Below are 21,143 nucleotides of genomic sequence, written 5' to 3' on the forward strand. Positions count from 1 at the left end.
GTGAGCCTGAAGTCTACACAGAACACAAGGAAGGATGCGTGGTTCGTCAATTGGTTATTACCTGCATTTCATCCACCCAGCTGAGCAGGTCATTAACAAAGTTCATATTGACTTCTTCGTCGGTCATATTCTGATCTGCAATGGCGGACTTCATCGTTGGCTTGCGGATCTGCATGAGCTTGAGGTTTTGCAGAGCAGCGGTGTCCACTGATGGCATATAGTTCTGGATTAAGCCGTGGCCGTAATTAGCCGGGAAAGAGGGATTCAGTGCTGGAGTCATTCTGGCGTTCATGCCATGTGGCAGGCCTGTCGTCAAACTGGATGGAGCAAGACTAGAAAGATTCTGCGGGAGACCAGAGTTTAGGCTGGGGCTTAAGTTCTGCGCAAATCCAGAGTTCAAGCTTTGAGTTATTCCTGACATCATATACTTTGTCTGCTCTGTTGTCAGGGCACGGCCCGTGCTGTACACAGAAGAACATTCATTCCTTAAGGCAATAAGATCGTCGCGCAACTTGGCGACTCTGTTAAAAAAAGAAAAAAATATTACACTGAAGGCACCAACAAGAGAACAACCTCAGCATACATGCCAAGTACAGTGGATGGCTCAAAAACTAAAATAAAAAGGAAATGAAAAGGCAGCACTGATATCACTGGGGTTAGAAGCAGCAATGTTGCAGAGGAACACCATTTCTCTGCTGGTACCTTTGTTGCACGGGTGACTTTTTCGAACATGAGGGAAGTGTAATTAATCATCGGTGTTAAATAAAAGTCCTAAGAGCAGCAACGACATGTTTACCTAGAACTTCCTTCTTTGTACCCTCTAAAATCTATCAGCACAGAGTGCATTGTGTAGACTACAAAGAACACCTATTGCGTTAAACACAATAGCAGGGAGAGGCTGTCTGAGGGCATCCACATTTGCCTTTAAGTGAATCCCCAAATGTCATATGGTAGGTTCAAAAGATTGTACTGCCAGCCGCTGGTACACGTCTGCAATGCCCATGAACACTGGCCAGCTAAATTATGCAGCAACACTGCACGCAGCAGTTGGCAGAGTTATGCACGTGTCGTAGTGTACCTGTGTCACTAGGATGCAAATGCTTATTCACGTCTTATTCCCTCTGGCCTCCACCATGACATTTCTGGAGAATACCACGGGGAAAATGTAAATGCATAATGGTGCAGCAGTCTCTTTACAGGTGTAACGTGTGTCTATCAAGATGTGCATATCATTTTCAGTACAACAAAGGTACCAGTTATGTGACAAACACACGTGATGAATCTGCCACCTATGGTGTTTGCCATTTGAGAAAATGTGTTATAAATGTCAATGCACCAGTAGACAATATACTATCACTTTCATTTGATTTCCACACGACATCTATGATGAGGCACCTGTGGCTACAACACTTATGAGCAAGAGTCCTTCGCTAACAGAACAATGAAATGAGGGCGATATTGCATCATCCTCCAGCGTCTACACTACTCCCACAGAAAGGGTCAGGGCGTGGAATTTTCTTTTCACTCTCAGGAGGAGCACAGCTCGCGAGTGGCATACAGTTGCGGCATAGAGATGCCTTTGAGCATCATTCAAGCCTTCCTTTAAGAAGCGGGTGTGCAGCTTAAAGCGAAGTGGTCATTGTTGCTGCTCATAACCACCATATTAAAACCTTTCCTGATTTACATATTACCAGCTCCGAATTACTCTCTCCACCCTTTCATGACAAGAGGCTGTGCTTTGGCCTTGTTTTTGGCCTATCACTGATAAAGATTTAAAGCACGTTCACTAATAAGTAGTGGATTTGCAATTGCCAACCACAACACTTTTAGACACGTGTCTTTCCACCGAACTAATCAACAGGTTAATGGAAAACCCCATCTCTCAGCATCATCATGGAAACATCTCCACGTTTTTGCTTATCCTGGTTACCCTCCATAGCATTTCAAAATGGCTGCCTTTGAAGGCATGAACCATTTTACAGTTAGTATGGAAGCTTTTACATGCATATATCTTGAACCATGCCACACTATATAAAAGAAGATTCGTGCCACTGTCCAGTCAAGTCCTTCTCTAGGGAAGCTACCCAGCTGCGCTTAACTAACAGTACGTTTTACCCTTGGGAGACTGTTCCTGTTTATGTTAATTCTTACATGTTTGAAACGTATTATTATTTTGGGAAACAATTCAAACCTATTTAGTAAAATTACAATCTTGACTCCGATAGTGTTGGTCCGTATCAATTTACTCTTCCGTTCTGACGGTCCCAGACAAACACTACACATGTCCTGAAAAATGATCTAACAGTGCAGAGAGTGATACACTGTGTTCATTGAGTAAACGCGGATGCCATTTATTTCCGAAAAGGCTGATAAAATGGACTGCCCATGTTTACCCTAATGCTTTGTCACCATGACATTTCTAATTGGTGTCCATTTATTTTTTACAACATGGATTGAAAAGCTCTGCATCACCTTCTTAAGGCTGAGGCTCCATTTTACGTAACTTGCACAGCCACACACACAATTGCCAGTGAGGTGTGCAATATGGCATTTCCCAGAATGGCGGAGTTGAGGGTCATGGCTCATGAGAGGTGGTGCCTCTGATGAGTCATAAGACTCCTCCCCCATTGGATGCAATACATGGAGGAGTGAAGCATTCACTGGTACTTATATTGTCAAAGAAGATAAAAGTATTCTATGGGTTCTATATAGGATCTCTGCGCTAGTGACCACTCTAAATAGAAAAAAGTTATTGTGATGTTATAGTTCGGCAGCGATCACCCTGTCCCCAAACCCACCCACTGGGGTTTGGAAAATGTGACTAGAAGGATCAAGTAGACAGGAATCCAAGGCTCTGGAGGAACTTTCAAGGGACAGTAACATAACCACTAAGGAAGCAGACAAGGGTGGGAATGCGGTTGTTTTAAATACTTCAGACTACATTGAAAGGGGCATGCAACACCTAGCCACTCCTATTTTCAACTCAAATCTAACTCCACCAAAGGGGTTGTGTTAGATCTACAGGCCCTAGTACAGGAATGGTACAGCAGGGGGTACCTGACCGATGATGAGAAAAAATTCTTAACTATTATGGAACCAACCATGCTGCCGTTATATTTTCTACTGAAAATTCACAAACCATTCTAAGGGTTGCCTGAGGTCAGGCCAATCATGAGTGCCATTGGTTGGGCAACTGAAGGATTGTCTCATTACCTTGATGATGTTCTCAAACCACATGTTCTTAAAATGAAATCCTACATAACGACAGTATTCAAGTACTACAGTTTCTGAAGACCTTGGTATGGCAACAAGGTTTCATGTTAGCAACTCTAGATGTGACAGCATTGTACACCAGCATTGTCCATGACCTGGCAGTGAAAATTATTGATTATATGTTTCATAACTCTTCTGCCTCATACTTTAAGCACATTGAAATGCTCAACAGTTTCCTGAGATTCTGGTTTTGTAACAATGCTTGTCTATTCAATGGTAACTATTATGTGCAATCAAAGCGTGTGGCCATGGGTGCTAAATTTGCACCCCCCTTGCAAATTTGTTCATGGCTCAGTATGAAGAAACACACATTTGCAACCAAGACGTTTTCTGTCACAATTTGATCGCTTGTAGGTGCTATATTGATGACATTTTGATTGTGTGCAAGGGTCCACAAGATATGTTGACCTTTTTGTCTAAAAAAAAGGCCTGCACGAGAACTTGTTGGAGGGATCAATCCCAAGGCGATATTGCTGCCTATTTTAGGTGATATACGAATCCATCTAACTAACATTCCGCACTGGATCTGAAGACTTGAATTAGTGTCTGGTAGCTCCAAACGGACATAGACACAGGCTGATTTTGCAGCTGGGAAACATAATCTGATCTCAGATGAGGCAGGCATTGACTATCTGGTACACACAGCCCCAGCAATTCACGTAGCTCATCCATTTTTCTTAAACAAGAAAACTCAGTCCACTAAGGTGTCACTAAACCAGGAACAGGCCTTGAAAACGATCACGAGGTCAAAACATGTGTCGGCTGTGCACATCATGGAATAAATCCAACACACCAATAGAACTTTTTGCCTCTTGTTGACTGTTTGGACTATACTGAAGATTACCAAATGTGTAGAGACACAATATCCCGAGTGCGAATCACCCTTCCCATTGTTTTGATTCTTCTACTTATGTTATTCCATCTTTGAAGAATAGATGACTCAAACATTAGATGACAGCATGTCGTAGAAAGAAAGTGTTCTCATCAATGTGGCAGTCCTGTAGTTATCACACGTTTGAACTGTGCATGCTTTATAAAGCATGTTAATAACTTCCCAATAAAATATTCGACTAGACCGCCTATCTCGCCTCCAGTGTGTCTATTAAATTCAGATAGAATCGTGCACATTAGCGACCTAGAAGAACTTTGAGAGTACCCAATGTACTAACCACCCCTCTCCTCCTACTCTCTTGCACGCCTCCCTTGTACTATATGCACCCATAGGCTAGCCAAACTATACACAAACACAGACTCAACATAACACTTACATACAACAACCACCCTGTACCTTACCCCTATGGACACAACAAGCAAGAGCGCACACCCATACCATTGAATACCAGCCAATTCACACATACAACACACACCCAACATAACAGACATTAATACAGAACAAACAACCCAGACATTGGATCTCACCCTTACAGATACACAAGCCAGTGCGATCAACAACCCTAAATACCAGCCGATTTACACATAAAACACACAACCAGCATAACAGACATTCACTTACAACAAACATCCAAGTCATTGGGCCTCACCCCTACGGATACAAGTCAGTGCACGCACTCAACCCATCTGCAGCCCAACACACACAGATGCCTTTTTCCCCTGTTTCTGGACCTATCCTTCTACTCTCACTAATCAACCCTGCCCTCTTTCTTGCAGAACCACGTGAGCGCCTGGAGACTGCCCCTGGGTGGTAGTGGTGTGCGGTATAAATCAACATAACATAAAAAGCAAGAGTATTCATCGCACTAGATTGGTCACAATTCACACACACCCTAGTGCCTACAAGAGTGCTATAACAAATACAAGCTACCCCCCCCTGCCCAAGGTGGCACTATATGTATATGCAATGCAGGTACACTATTTAATGGGTGAGGGGGCACTACATGGAATAGTGTTGAGATAGGCTGGACCCCAAGCATTAAAGAAATAGAGTATTCCCAAACATTGCCATAGTCAGCATGTGGCATGAATATGTGGAGTTGCACTTATCTAACACCAGAGACGTGCACAGGTCAGCAAACAGCACACGCCACCTCTTTACATTTCACAGAAAACGGACACGCCTCCGTGTTCGAAGCCCCGCCCCACTGTCGCGCTCGTTTTCCTCATTCTAATTGGCCACGTACCTTTGCACGATTTGTTCAGCCTGGTAGTACTTTCCATCGAGGAGGACTTGCGCGTCGTTGAGCTGCTGGCGCAGGAGGTTCTCGCTCTCCAGGAGGTACCCTGTAATCTCGGCCTCATGCTGGAGCTGGAGGCCCGATTCCAACCGCTTGGCATCCTGCGTTTTGACACAATACGAAAAGATATTACACAGGGTCACCCATAGTAACGTGTATGTATTTCAGAGGGGTGGACAAAGCAAAACAAAAAAAATCGATGACCCAAAAAGGCCGTAAAACTGAGAGAGCAGCGGAAGGGCAAAATAGAGGAATGTACACAGCTAGTTTCAATAGCAGCAAAATGAGCATGGAAATAACAACGATGCACATCAGACTAAATGGTGGGATTCTACCCATTCTAAAATGCCCATTCCCCGTCCTTTCGATAAAATCATAAAGCGCCCAGAAGTCATGCGGCAGTCGTTGGCCCCAATAAGCACCCTTGGAACGGTGTTCACCCGATTCTCACTTACCGCGTGCACGGCGTTCTGTGCGAGGATCAATTTATCTTCGCATCCCAAGCTGTCCCTCTGAATCCGGGCCGCTATCTGCTGCAGCATTTCTAACCTGGGAGTCAGAGGAGAAAAACATGCACATACAGTTAGAGCACAGCCATGGCCTGCGGCAACGTTCACATTTCCAAGCGCCACAGCAGCGTTTGCCCGGTGCGTCTCCGGTGCAAGCTGGCGCTGGGCCCAGACGACGCCGGAGCACCGAGGGTGCAGGCGGCTCCCGGTACCTGTACACCACGGGGGCCGAGTCGCCGCCGAAGCTGATGCAGGAGTTGATCAGCGTGGGGCCGCAGTTGACGGACAGCAAGTTTTCGCTGGAGCCCACGCTGGTGCGGGTGCTGGTGCGGGTGCTGCTGCTAAGCAACGAGTCGCAGCTGTGGTAGCCATAACTAACGCTGTTCATGTTGAAAGCGCTCGCAGCCTCCCTGCTTCAGCCATTGACACTGACAGACTGGTGGGAGCGACACACGATCCCTCAGAAAGCACAGCTCCAGGGAAGGGCATAAAACACACACACACATCAATAGGTTTCAACATGCAGACGGCAGGCCTAGCAAATCACACGCTGCGAGTCCTTCAGAGGGCTTGGCCTGCAGCAACGTATACTGCGGTTCACGTTTGCTTTCCCTCTACAAGCAGGGACTCATCCTCTTTAATTGGGCGTCGCTCACATGCAGACATGCCAAATACCTGAATCGAACATTATTCATTCCCAAACAAGCTTGCAGTTGCAGGCAGCTTCAGTGCACTTGAAATTCTTCAGTGAACAGCCAAGCTGGTAAAAAAGGGGGGAGCTTCCCAATGTTTGTATCAGTTAGTGCGACGGGCGCTGGTGGCGGGCTCCTCCAGGATACACCCGTGCACAGGTAGCCAAACGCAAAACACGCTATCCCACAAAGAAACTTAACTCCTGCTGCCGAAAACGACCTGTTGTAGCCTGGGCAGCCAGCGACAACGCCCTGCTCCGTGAGCCAGACTGTAGTCCCACTCTCAACACTACTGGCTCTCACAGAGCTCCGCGCCAGCCCCAACCTGGGCCCACTTCTCTGTTTATATGCAGGTGACAGGCAGGCCGTTTGGCCTTTTTGGGAAACCACGATGAAAGCTCAGTTAAAACAACCATAGGGTTCAAAGTCGCGTGGTCCTTTGCTCAAACACAATAAGACGACGACGACACTGGAATACAACATATGGATGAAAATGGCTGCATTTATTTAACATTTTATTTCATCCGGCAATTCTGTATGATTGACAGGGACGCCTTCATGTCACTGATGCATAGTGTACATGACCCAGAAACACTTCCCATGACCTGGAAGCACTTCGCAGGCCACAGAAAACCTGCAGGTCTAACTGGGACAGGTATTGCTCAGGTATGAGATCCAGCAAGTAAAGAACAGATGGGGTAGGTTCTCAGAGCACCGTGCCTGCTCCTCCCATTTTCCGTGTGCAGCACATGGTACCAGCAGACTGTCCCGGCCTGCAGTACATAAGTCTGAGCGTTCACCCACAACCAGGGGAAAAACACCAGAATTACAATCATCCACATTATGGTACTATGATGTAATCAAAACTATCTGTATCCCAGTCAATACCGCCTAACAACAAACCATAAATGGGACAAACATATCAAATCAGTTGTTTGCAGGGCATGCCAAGGACCGTATATGAGTGGGTCTCAATTTACTCCATGGAGTGACCATTGAAATCCTCGTACTCTTCCACACACAATTATACTGCAAACGTGCACAATGAAAGCACTATTGCATAGACATGCAGTGTGTTAAAGCACAGGATCTATAGACGTTTGTAGAGAAGCATGCTTACAGGTCATCCCCGTGGCTTGCACTGGTAAACAGGGAAATGTGCACGTCATCCGGGCAGAAGTGCCAAGCAGCTCCATCCTCTATGATGGCCATTACAGTATACCAACGTCGTTCACTGGCAGTGATCAGACTTTTCAAGTGGCTGCTATAAAATTGTATCTTCATTGGGAACGTGTGTGACCACCACTACAAAATGCAACACGATTCCCATCACCAGTGCTATAAAAGACGGTAGTACCCGAATTACGGCCTTAGGCACTCACTCAAATGGACAACTCTGCTAAAAAAGTGTTGCACACCATGTGGCAAGCAATATAAACGAACCAAACAACTGCTGCAATATCCAGATGTCCCAGGACTGGTGTAAATACGTTCCCCACTCCTACTTTAAAAAATACAGTTATATCTAGTTTGTGCTCCAGAATGCTTGTTTAATTACAGCTATGTTAGGCATTTCGCAAAAAACTTAAGAGGGCAAAAAACAGTGATTTTCTATTGGATGCTGCTAATTGGGCTGTGTGCAATAAATCATGAGATACCCAGAACGGCAAAGATTCTACACAACATGTTTTATTGTAAGTAGAGAACATGTACAAGAATGCCCTGATGAAGAGACAATGGTTCGAAACATGCGTTCGATAGGCAGGCAATGATAGATTATAAGTGCTGGAAATGGAAATTATTAACTAAGGGACCCCACGAGCCACGGGGGACGTTAGGAATGCAGGGGTTGTATGTTAGAGGAAGGAGAGAACTGGGGAACCTTTTCTCAGTTCCCCCATAATGTTTTTTTTTTTTACTTTTCAGGAGATCATTTAATTATTAAAGGGGGGTGTTTCCTATAATGTTGAAAGCACATTAGAAAAGGTGCACATCTTTACAAAGCTGTACCTGCATGTTTGCTGCAGAGTGCATTCCTGACAGGAATTTTCGGAAGTGCTTTAACCACACGTGCCAGTAGTCTAGTGGGTAAGTCATTCGAGTTCGAATTCGGGTCGCACGAACAAAAGCAGATACATTACATTAATGGGCATACATAGCTTTACACCAGATCTGGTGAGACATTTGTTGCTTGATCTTGAATCGGGGAAAACCTGGTCCAATGACAAGCTCTGGAAATGTATCAATAACGCATTGACAAAAAGACCGACTATGAGATGGTGTTAATAAAAAAATGACAACAATTAGACATAATTGTATTACAAAAAAACAAGTCTGGAGTGTAGTCAATTAGACATACAGAAAACGTTTTTTCTTTAATGTTCAAATTGTGCAGGAAGGGTGACATTTTGGACTATGACTGCAATACTCTTCCAAGATAAAATGTGTTAGGCTTGTGCATATGGTGTTAACTTTCCTCTCAACGTAGGAAGACATGCACACTTCTCCCAGTGCTGTTTCTTTCTTTGTATTCCCGTATGTACACGCTTCCATTTTCCATGAAAAATGTGGGACAACAAGTGCAAGAATGCATGGAAAAACCGGGCTGGATAAACTAGACATCGCTGCAATGGGTCGATTTCAGGTGTCTGAACGTGTCCAGAAAATCACTATAATAACATAGCCTAGCCATCACTCTCAAGACACAGCAAACCAGACATGCCTGGTGAATACAGTAGCAACCACGTTTGTACCAAGATGTGCAAACAACAACGCAATGCATTTCCAGACGTGCCTTGGAAACACAATGCAAAGATTGCAACACATGAGGACACCCTATCGTTCCTCACCAGCATAACTATGGTCCATCCTATCGGGACGGATATACCCCCATGCTAATTCAAAAAAAGAACACCTGTTGCATCCTCTTCCCTCTGTTTGCAACATCTATTTAAGCTTTTCCAACCTGTAACCCCCCCTCCATTATTCTTTTTTCATGCAGCAGACTTAGGTTCAGAGTCACCAGTGGTTGGGGGCACAATCACCCACGCTATGAAAAGGCTTCTGTGCACCGAAACTACCGAGGTGATGAGTTGGTAACGTCAAAACATCCTGCCATTACAGACAGTGTTGACTACAGACTGATTTTCCCTGTAAAATACCAATCGGCCACAGTTATATCACTATGCCTGGATAGAGTATCCGTAGCCACAAAAATGTATAGCACAAAATACGTATTATGCTTTACACATTGCTTACACTCTTTTGGTGGAAAGTCCAACACGCACATATTAAGCCGACAGTGAGAGGAGTATTGGACGAGCAGACGCACACAGCTACGTTAACATTGCTTTGCGCTCGTGGCAGAGCAGAGGGGAGTAGGGGACTGTGGAAGCGGAGTTCTCGCGCTAGGCAGCGAGAGCGCGGTGCACGCCGGGAGAGTCAGAAGCCCGCGCAACTCCACAGCTACTCTCGCGGAGCCCGGTTTCCCGCTCCCAAACTAAGGCTGCAGCAGCCGCCGCAGGTAACCGATGCGCCCGGAACGCTTGCACCTCTGGGTTGTGTGTGCTGCGCGCTGCGCGGCTTAGTCACGTGGTTGACACCCACGACGACGACATTCTTATTACAGAAAGGTCACCCACCTCACTCGCTGGCCTCATGGGATTCATTTCAACACCCACCACTCAAAACAGCCTTTCACAGCACACCAGGGCAACGAGCGTGTCCTCAGAGTTCACCACACGGCAATCAAACGCGTCAAGAAACCCCCATTAGCGTGTCGTGTGGGCACGGGGGAAAGCCGTTACCACAGACCCAGACAGGCTACGGGGGAATAAGCCAGCGACCATTGCGCACTTCCCCAATCTCAACAATATAGCGGTATCTAAATGAAGCCGTGCTCGTTTTACGCGCAGCGATGAGCGTTTTGGCCTGACGCACTTTTTGGTCGGATGCCAAACCAAGGCACGACTCGCGGCAAATCCTGATGATTGCCTAACAATGCCATTTCAAAATGCGTTACTTGTTTAAAAATATATGATCGCGCAAAGGCGGGCATGGTGCCAAAAGAGAGCCCGCTGCAAATGCGGAGGAGCCCTGGCAAAGGGAAGCGCTGCCACCTACCTGTCTACCTCTGGCCGAAGCGTCTTCTCCCTTTCCAGCATAGCAATTATTAATTTTCCCCATTCTTTTTCTATATCATTTGGATGGTAGCCCTGAGGGAGCTTGACACGCCCAAACTCTATCCATACCTTCAGAAAAAAAGAAACAAGTCACTTCTTGTCCACCCACGAGGAAAGAAACAGTATTTTCAGTGTACAAAAAAAACGTATGGCGACCCCTACCTCCAACAACTTGTAAAAGTGCTTGATTCGTGATTTCTCGTTCTCCTTAGGTGGAATTTCTGTTTCTTTAAACTGCAAGTATTGGTTATAAAGTGCCTTCGGAGACATGGGTAAAAAAAAAACAATATATTAAATCAAGTTCCTGGCTTGCCTTTCAAATAAAATCTCACATTATTTTTGATATAAACGCAGTTGGAGCCTTCAGCTACAGTTGACATTAACTGTACATGATGTTTTTTTTGAATTATCAGCTGTTTGTTAGGGACGTCTTCTTAACAGCTCTTTCACGGCCAGGAATAAAGTTGGACACATAAAGACAGCTCAAACGGTTCAGTGCCAGAGGCAAAGAGCAGTGTAAACAGACTTGAACCCTGGCATCCTGGCGCTACGTTTCATCCTTTAGCCTATGACAACATTGGCAGAGTGAGCTATCAAACAAAGAAGCTGCATGGAGCTGCAAGATAGTGCCGGAAAGTGCTATGTAGGCAGTGTTAATTACACACACATTGTCTATGGACTGCTTTAGTTGTGTTCACATTCAAGCATAGAAGGCAAGTTGTCTGCATGTCGGAAGCCAAGCAAAGAAAGACTTTGCACTGGGCGACCACGTCTCACATTTTATTCTATAACAGAACATATTGTATTTTGCGATTACAGAAAAAAAAATTAAAACCAAACGACAAGGAAGTATATCGACATATGTACACCATTATTAAAATATTTACCAAAAATACATTGTTTAATAAAAATACCAGGCAGTGTAATCTGAAAGAAACTACCCCTATCCAATATTTGTTTGTCCAAAAACAGTGCTATGTACAGTAACTACATAGCCTGACTCACATGCACGCGGGCCACACACCATCTACATGGCTGGCTCCCACAAACCTAACGGATCAACGCTGGCAGGTGAGCAAATGAAAGCCATTTTGAGCAACTGCCATCAACCCCAGCCCACAAGCAATGACAAGGCAAACAGTATAAAATGAAATGACTGCCAATAACTAAAGGCGACAGCAATCCTGGCTCAAAAATTGCCATGGACAAAGACAACTGCTTAAAGCACCATTTATTCTTGTGGACAATGGTGCTCGCATCATAGCCTTCAAAATAATGATAATGTGTTGCCCTCAAAATAATGATAATGATGTGTTATTTATATAGCGCCTTAATCCAAAGCACTTTACATAGCACATATTTACATACAATATCGCCCAACCGAAATTGGTACTCATTTATCGACCTCGGAAGGATGAAAGGCTGAGTTGCATTACATTATGTAACATGTACATTAATTACCAACATGGCCACAATTTCAGCTATGAACACTAAAGTCCATTACCACCAATATGCAACAAAATCACTTCCTGGGGAGGTAAATTGTCATGTTGTAGTTTGGACATCACAAAATAGCTTGTTAGTGAGGTAGGCTTAACCTGGGCCACGGGGGGGAAAACGAAGAAACAGGGCATTTATAAAGCCAGACACCTTCCTGGTGGGCCTAGGCTCTGTGAGCTACTCAAGTACCCCCCACTTTCTCACTGGAAGAAGGGATGGGGCAGCCATGTGAGCAATAGTGCTGGCGCAAAGTCTTTTGGTCCTGAGATGCTGTGCGGATTTGCCTGGAGAACGATGTTGTTGGAATCTACCAACAGTCCTCTTTTTGTTTGCAGTGCCTTTAAGAACCGACTTGTGCCGCTGAGCGGCCGCAGAGTCTGGCGCAGTCTTTTGGGCGAAGGACGCAGGGTGTGCCTGTGTTTGTTTTTTTGGAAATCGACTCCTTCTCGGTGCGTATTTTTTTGACACAGCTTCTCAGCATGATTGAGATGGAGGTGAGTGCGAAGAGAGTGTAAAAATTGATCTACCTACCTGCCCACGTGGATTGCCTTCTTCACTGGTGATTCTTCCACCTTATCGCCCAGCAACCCCTTTTCTATCCAATCAGTCCAATTCTAATTGAGTACCAATAATCATCAACTCTTAAAAATCTCCCAGTGAGCGGTTGAAGGTTATTCCAGATGACTTTAACAATAAACGTCAAAGGAAAATGGCGCTACCAATGATGTCCCTGATTTAGAACTATTACAAATGAGTGCACTTGCTGACTGAAAAAGCCTGCGCGCTAAGCAAAGTTAACATCCTTTTTGACCCTCAGAATCTAACAAACATCTCTATTGAAAAAAACTGACGGGTTGTTGAGCGAGGGAGTTGACCTAAACTTTGGTGTTCCCATCGGTTTTAGCTTGATTACAGCTGCTCCTACAATTACAGATCATATCTTTCTGAGTGCTGCTGATCATATTGCTATCCAAGCGCAAGAAAAGTACCCAAGTACATGCACAAATAAAATGAAAAGCAAACCTACCGACTCTGATGCTTTATCAATTGCTGGGAATAGTTAAAAATCTCAACTACCTAGACACTCTTCAATTGATGAGACAGAAGTTATTGCTAGTATATTACCGGCAGATCACCTGGAAGACCACCATTTATTTGACAAGAAAGCGCTTGAAAGCAACACGTCAGTAATCGCCAATCATGGTTGCCATCCCTTCTTTGATTTGGCGGCAAGGGAAGCCCGCCTAACCGAACGCCTGAAGTCAGATTTTTTACATCTAAAAGGCCGGCTTGATGCTAGCTGCAATTTAGGGAACAACAACAAATTGAAAATAAATCTACCAGAGCGATTCAGTTCACAGATGGGAGGGCACCCTATGAAAAAGACCTTAAACAAGGTTCATTGTGAGTCAAGACAGCCTCGAAAAGACCTAACAACTACACCGTACGCGAGTAAAGAAGGGCCATTATGTGAGATCCCTATCCAAGCTTTATCAGCTGACAGACATTTTAAATCACCAGTCTTAAGAAAGTGCATTCACACGTGAAAGCATCTATGTGTACTCCGATTCCAATCCACATGATCAACAAAGAACCAGAGTATACTAGCAAACATGTTCTGTCAGTAGAGGCTGGATTGCAAATACATAATAACAGACTGGTCACCACCTCGATCGCGATAGTCCCTTTTGTTAAACTGTATGAGTCAATTAACGATAGCATAAAAGATTAGAGTTCCCCAATTGCCTCATTGAACTTGAAATTAAGTGCATTGGAAGCATTTACAAACCACCTTCAAAAGAGACTTGATAATGAGGTGGAGACTTCTGTAATATGGCAACAAAGATTAAGAGATGTCGCCAGAAATGAAAATGTTCACAATGCCGATTTTATGGAGGCTGTAATAGACTCTTCCAAATGGATGAGACATAACAGAGGACAGATCCATGCAATTCCAATCAAAGTATGCCTGAAAAATGGCAAGTTCCAACACAGACGGGAGAAGACATTATGTTGTCAAATCAAGTTCCGTCTGAAAATCAACATAGATGCAAATGCAGAGACAGTTCAACCATTGAAGACACTACAAATTTTCTTCTGCCACCTTTGTCCAAATGTGAAAGTACTATGACTTTCCGTCCACGCTATTGGACTGCCACTCTTTCCTGCCAAAGATTAATGGCCAACACATCAGTTGGACCACCTATGCAGATGACCTGGTGCTAATCGATCGCGCCCAAATAGGACTACAAAGGCTGTTAACTAAATTGGAGGCATACCTACATAAAAATGACTTAAATATTAACGCTAAAAAGTCCAAATACTATGCTTTGGCTCAAAATTAGGAAAGAAAAGGAACAATTTCAAATGGTACACATCGAACTCACCATACATGGTACACAGCGACAAAACAATATTCCCTATTTGCGTTTTTATTTTAATAATTCAATCAGAGAACGACAATGGGTCGAGGACTTGATGACAAAAATGAACAATTGAAACTGCAAGGTGCCAAATTGCACTCAGAATTTGGTATGTACTCGGTTAAACCAGTAATTATGTTCTACCGTCAAAAAGTAGTCGCTGCCATAACTTTTGGCAGTGACGCAGGGCTTAATAATAGTAGTGCTATCTGGTCTGCTCTGGAAGGCCAATTTTGGCGGAAAGTACTTCGATTACCAAATAGCATTTCATACCAGCCACTCGATACAAACTAGGCTTGCAGTCCCTCTACTCAATCGTAGTGTGGGAGTCGGCCTCTTTTTTTATTGAGGACATTTTTAATGGAAGGGTCACAGATTGCTTACCAAATATTAAAAGCATCTACAACCAATCCACATCACGGTTTATTAAAAGAATGATCTGAGAAGATAAACCAGCATTTGATTGATGTTGGGACTAACAGTAAAACGCTGCTGGAAAACCCATGCGAAGTTAAGAAAAAGCTATTACTTCGCGACTGGACCATTACCATAGACAAAAGATTTAGTCTGGTGTCCAGCCTCGACTTGGAAGGTGAGGCACAAGGCCTAAATCAAACTCCCAAATACCATTGTATTCAGTTCTTGCGAATGCAGCTGAATATGTTTCCAACAAGGGAAATGTTATTTCTAAAACATCTAAAATACACTCCAAATAATCGTTGTCGATTTTTCCACATAACTGTGGAGACTTTAAAACATTTAATTATTGAATCTTTAGAGACAATGTGCCTCATTACGAGGTAGGAGGTAGCCATGGTGCTATTAGCACCATGGCTACCCCCTTACCGCATACCGGGTCTGGGTTCCCGAAATAGGGATTTACCGGGTCATTCCAACCTTGGAGGACCCGGTGAGTCCTCATTCTGGGAACCATTCCACATTCCCATTCGAGCCCCCATAGGGCTCAACGGGATTGGGGATGGAGCTAATAACGGTACCGCAATTTGCGGTACCGTTATTAGCTCTGAAGTCCCTTAACAGGTCCCGTCCTTAACACCTGGTCTGACCAGGTGTTAAGGAAGGGACCTCGGAATAGGGTGGTAAGGGATTACCGGCACCAGTGTCCTTACCGATAATCCCCTACCACCTACCTCGTAATGAGGCCCAATGGCACAAAGGTCAACATTTCTGGGAAGATTCACCCCTGCAAACAATAATATGGCTGGATGGTGGACCCGTGTATTGGCCGGACAAAACTAACATGTGCTGTGGTAAACTACCTTGATAATCTACTGCAAGCCATTAAGGAGATTGTTCCCTTTAGATAATGCTGAAATTAAATTGAAGGGCTTAATAACTGCTGTGTAGTTATGGGAAATGTATCCTCAACATTCTTGTTAGTTGGAGAATTGTTGTTTGTTTGGATTGTTTTGATTGTTTGTTTGAATGATTTGATTGGATTGGATGTAAAAAAAAGTTTTGTATTAAACTAATTTACATAATAATAATAAAAGAATAATAGTGCTACCACTTAAGTGCTTTGTAGGAGCTAGTGTGGCAGAAAGTTTGCATTTTCGGACATATGGCCTCATTACACGGACGGTGGTAAGGGTTTACCGGTACCGTTAAGGGCACCGGTACCGGTAAACCCTTACCACCTTACTACGAGGTCCCTGTGTGGGTTGATATTTTAACGCCTGCTGTTTAGAAGGCGTTAAAAACCAACCCGCAAAGGGACCAGGGTGCTAATTACGGTACCGCAATTTTCGGCACCGTAATTAGCGCCTTCCCCATTCCCATAGAGCCCTATGGGGCAAAAATGGGAATGGGGAAGGGCAATGGGGGAAGGGGGAATTACCGCCCCGCCAACCTTGGAATAGGACAGTAATTCCCCTTTCCTCCAAGGTGGTGCCGGTATTTTACCGGCATAGACCAAGGTGCTAATAGCACCTTGGTCCTCTGCCTACCGTGTAATGAGGCCCATAGACTACAACTTACACCCAGAAGGCAAAACCGTGTTGATTCTGTGCTGTCTAATGTTGACATAATAGTGTCGGGAAGAAAGATCTCGTGGCTTTTACCTTACCAGCACTTAATAGCAGCTTGAGTTCTTCATCAGTATGTGAGAACTTGAATACTGCAGGCAGAGTGATTGTCTTAAGATGATGAGAAACAAGGTGGAATTCATGGGTTTAGTATCTAAAGCCAGAGAATAACCCCTTCAATTATGTTGAGAACGGCACAGCAGTTTCCCATTATATACTTTGTCACATTTCTTGCAGTCACTTTTGGCCCTCGCTATCACCACCTCAAGGGGGGGCAGCAAGGGTAGGCAAAAGGGCTATGGATAATTAATTACATGTGCATGCTGGTCCTTACTATACATCGTTTAACTTCTGTTGGATTTCCCTATAACAAAAAACTCTCATGTCTTTTTTGTAACTTTTTCCAAAGGCATTTTTATTAATCTGGTTTTTCTCTACTGCGTGAAAATACTTTAACCCGTAAAAAAGGTCAGATCTATTAAGCTTCCACAAAGTAACGGCTGCATTTTCTTTCTATACACAACTGAACATTCGTGGTCATCATGGCAACACACCACATAGACGGTTATTGCTGCTTATCCAATACCCCCCTTGGCACCTCACACAAGTGCATGCCTGTCGATTCTGTCCCCCACTCAGACTTATGTCGCTTCTGATCCTGCTCTTCCTCCCCAAAGATAGACTTGTTGATCCTCCACCTTCCTCCTGCATACGCACTCATACCTGGTGAAAGTGTGCCCCCCTATCTTTACTACTATAATTATTAGTACTAATATTTCTACAAATGTGTGTGCCCTTATTAACTGTCCAACTGGTAGTAATACTAGTTCTACTTTTATTTAAGTCACTACTACTAACATTAGTAATTGTACTATTGCTGCTGCTACTACTATCGGTCCTACTGGTCATTTGCTCCTGCTACTGATAGCCTGGTCGTAAGTACTGCTACTAACATTTGTTTGATTACGTCCCGTACCTCTAGGGCCACTGCTATTCCCAATGCTATCACTTCTACTGTTGCTCCTAGTGGCATTATTTGTTAGTATTACTACGCGTAAGTTAGTAGTACTGGTACTATTCAGAGTGCTACCACTAGCGTTACTACTGATACCCATGTTAATGGTCATACTATTACTAATCATACAGTTATTACTACTGCTAATACCACAACTGTAAGAAGTAATGCTATTACTACAACTGCCACTACTGGTACTATAACTCCCACATCTGATACTAACCGTCACTGTACGACTAATGGCACTACCACTACTAGTACTTCCAGCCCTATTAGAGTACTACTACTACTTCTACCAGTACCAATTGTCAGAGGATTGAACTCGTACTACTATTGGTGACATTGATAGTAATACTAGTAGCATTATTATTATTAGTAAAAGTAGTTTTACCAGCACTATCACTAGAGGTAGTGCCAGCACCAATAATACACCTACCAGTGACGCCATGTGTTGTATTACAAGCAGTATTAATGGCAGTAGCCACAGTAATAGTAGTAATACTAGTCTGATGGTACTAGAACGGCAGAATGCGTGTTAATTATATATAGCTAGTTCTAGGAAAAAACTGTTGTTACTCGAATAGTCATACTACTGTATTAGCAGTAGTAATAGAGTAGTACCAGATCATTTTGAATACATGTTTTGTTGTAATTACGTGTTTATAAAAGAATAAAATGCATTTTCATGACCTTTCTTGTTTTATCCACTTCATTAATTTATTTAAAAAATCTTACTATGACACAGTCGCTTAAAAGTGTTAATCCCCTGAAGCACTACTGATATTGTGATTCATCCCATCATCTTAAAACTCTCAGGGCCTCATTACACGGTATGCACTAACCATGGCGCTATTAGCGCCATGGTTGCCGCCGGTATTTTACTGTGTCCGCTTTGGTGGATGGCGGAATTACCCCCCTACTCCAAGGTGAGCGGGGGCGGTAATTCCCCATTCACCAAGGCACTTCCCCATTCCTATTTTTGCCCCCATAGGGCTCAATGGGAATGGGGAAGGAGCTAACTACGGTACCGCAACTTGCGGTACCGTAATTAGCACCAAGGTCCCTTTGTGGGCCCGTTCCTTAACGGCTGGTAAAACCAGCCGTTGAGGTCGGGTCCCGCAAAGGGACCTCGTAGTAAGGCGGTAAACCCTTACCGCATTCCGTGTAATGAGGCCCTCAGTCTTTCCTGTGAATCCTCATATTTTGAAATTTTTAAATTCACATGACCTACTGTTTCAGCTGCCGCATTTTCCCCATCAACACGTTTTTAAAACTATTTTTCATGTTCCCAATAATATTTCCATATTGTTAATGTTTTATTCTCAAATAATGATTAAAGTTCGTGCTGATAATGCATCTTAGGTTACATTTACTCCAAGTGGTGTATTCAGCAAACACATTGGGAAATGGATGCTGTTGCTTTTATGCTGGTGGAACTGCTGTTAGAGCAACATGTGCTTTCGAATGTGGTAGTAGAAGGGCTAGTCGTGGTAATAGTATCATTGCCATCGCTAGTGGTGCGTCACAAAGGATGCAGAGATCAAACAAAGGTTCCACCTGAAATGTGTTTCCCAACACCTCCTTTATTAGAATTTTGATGAGGTCAAATCAAATAATATGAATAAAAGTAACTCAATTGTGGTCGTGCACCAAAGTAAACATACAGGTCATTCGAGAAAGTTCAAAAAGGTCTAAAGTAGTTCTTGTTAGGACCATTTCCCAGAAACAAATTCTTCTGATCGTGTAGTTTCAGTATATAGCTAAGTCTAAGTCCCTAATAATCTCCATGACGCCTTTCTTGTGCAGCTGGCAAATGGTGGGGAGACTTCCTCCCTGGTCTAAAGTCCGTAATGGAGCCTGATGTTTGATTTGATAGTGGGTATCACACCGGAGCTGCAACTAAATCCCAGAGCCATAAGTCAGGCCACCATAATGTCTTTACAGGGTCCTCCAATATGCTTCTCACCAACTCCCTGCCATGGGTTCTGAATCTATGGATTTCCAAACCAATCTCTTCATTGTCCTGCCATTTGCTCATAGACGGGACCTTTTTCTTGTTGCTTCCTCTTCTCTATTCTTTATCCTCATGCTTTTGCCTTTAGCTCGCTCCTCTACCTATCCCAGGCTTCCCCAGGCATCTTCTCTTAGTTACTTCCTCTCTCCTCTTCTATTCGATCCCTGATCTTCCTTTTCTCCTCCTCTCTCCTACTTCTGGTGACTTTCCATTTCACCTTTTCATTCTGGTTATCCTTCTTTTTAAGTGTTTTATCACTGTTCACCTTCTCCTTGGGCACTTCTATATTGAGCGCTGGCATATTCACCTCCCCACCACCTTTTCCATAGACTAACCATAAATCGCTTCACAATATCTTTCACCCTCCACCGGATTGTGACGGTCTCTCCCCTCTCGTTCTCTCTAGGTTTCCCCCTGGTTTCTCCCTCCCCAGTCTCCTGGGCCCCTCTCTCCAAAGCTTCCTCAGTGTGGATCTTTCCACAGCCTCCTGGTTCTCCTGTTACCCAATTTCCTGGGTCTTTTTTCCTAGCTTCCTGTGGCTTTCTCTTTCCAGCCTCTTCCCTGTCTCTCATAAATCCCCTGGAGAGAGAGATCCTGGCCAGCAATCTCAAAACATGCTCCTTTCCCAGCCTATCACGGTATCCTGTCACAGGCCCTCCCTTTTATAGGGCATTGACCCGGCCTTACAGTTTCTCTTTGCCTTAAGGAAACTCGGGTATGTCTCCCTATATAATGGGTATGGAGGCAGGATGAGATGCCCTGCCCTGGGGGTGGTTTGCAGTTTTTATGTGGGATTTGGGATTGGGTAGTTCATCCCATTGGCTTTCTTCTCTTAACCTCTCCACGCCTTTGACCCAACCTTTTGTCTTAAATTGGTGCGCACTCTTTCCCTTTGAATGTTTATAGGTATTTTCATGCCTGTTCAAGGGGAGCCAGGCATGCAGGGGTTATCAGGTCTGTGGGACTGCCCCTCTTCCAAGAGCTTCTAAGTTGGAAATGTGAACACACCACTGCCTCAGTGCTTTGCATTGTAAGGGTAGACGGCGGTTCCTCCACAAGCCATCCCTGGGCACAGCATTGCCTGGCATGTGGCGCAGCACCTAGCCTCCATGGCAACCAAACAGTTAATAGCAGTAATACTTTTGGTAGCAGTAATAGTAATGGTATCAGTAATGATCAAGCTGGCAGAAGAAGTAACAGTATGAGCAACACTTCTAGTACGAATAGTAATGCTACTTCTAATAGTAGTAGTACCGTTATTAGTGGTATCTACTATAGCATTCATAATAGTGGGAATAG

General features: G+C 44.1%; 1 protein-coding gene and 1 long non-coding RNA gene across 21 annotated transcripts in view; one reads left to right on the top strand and one right to left on the bottom strand.

Annotated features, from left to right (window-relative positions):
• The window catches only part of DST (dystonin), a 2,190,048-nt gene that overhangs the window by 969,102 nt on the left and 1,199,803 nt on the right, over positions 1 to 21,143 (bottom strand). For 17 of the 20 annotated variants that reach the window (XM_069606170.1, XM_069606155.1, XM_069606164.1 and 14 more), the window contains 5 exons: positions 11,010 to 11,105; positions 10,789 to 10,916; positions 5,921 to 6,014; positions 5,412 to 5,566; positions 62 to 521 (listed from right to left, as the gene is read on the bottom strand). In XM_069606170.1, the coding sequence (XP_069462271.1) occupies positions 62 to 521; positions 5,412 to 5,566; positions 5,921 to 6,014; positions 10,789 to 10,916; positions 11,010 to 11,105 (933 nt within the window). Of the gene's footprint in view, positions 1 to 61; positions 522 to 5,411; positions 5,567 to 5,920; positions 6,015 to 6,186; positions 6,454 to 10,788; positions 10,917 to 11,009; positions 11,106 to 21,143 lie in introns of those variants that run through there. The other 3 variants (XM_069606166.1, XM_069606173.1, XM_069606169.1) reach the window with 3 other exon arrangements.
• LOC138453382 (uncharacterized) overlaps positions 9,979 to 21,143 on the top strand; it is a 58,095-nt gene continuing 46,930 nt past the window's right edge. Inside the window, exon 1 of the long non-coding RNA XR_011260408.1 lies at positions 9,979 to 10,189. This is a non-coding gene — a long non-coding RNA (uncharacterized lncRNA). The remainder of the gene's footprint in view (positions 10,190 to 21,143) is intronic.

This window comes from Ambystoma mexicanum, chromosome 4p (assembly GCF_040938575.1).
Source record: "Ambystoma mexicanum isolate Mex_15411 chromosome 4p, UKY_AmexF1_1, whole genome shotgun sequence".
Taxonomy (NCBI): Eukaryota; Metazoa; Chordata; class Amphibia; order Caudata; family Ambystomatidae; genus Ambystoma; species Ambystoma mexicanum.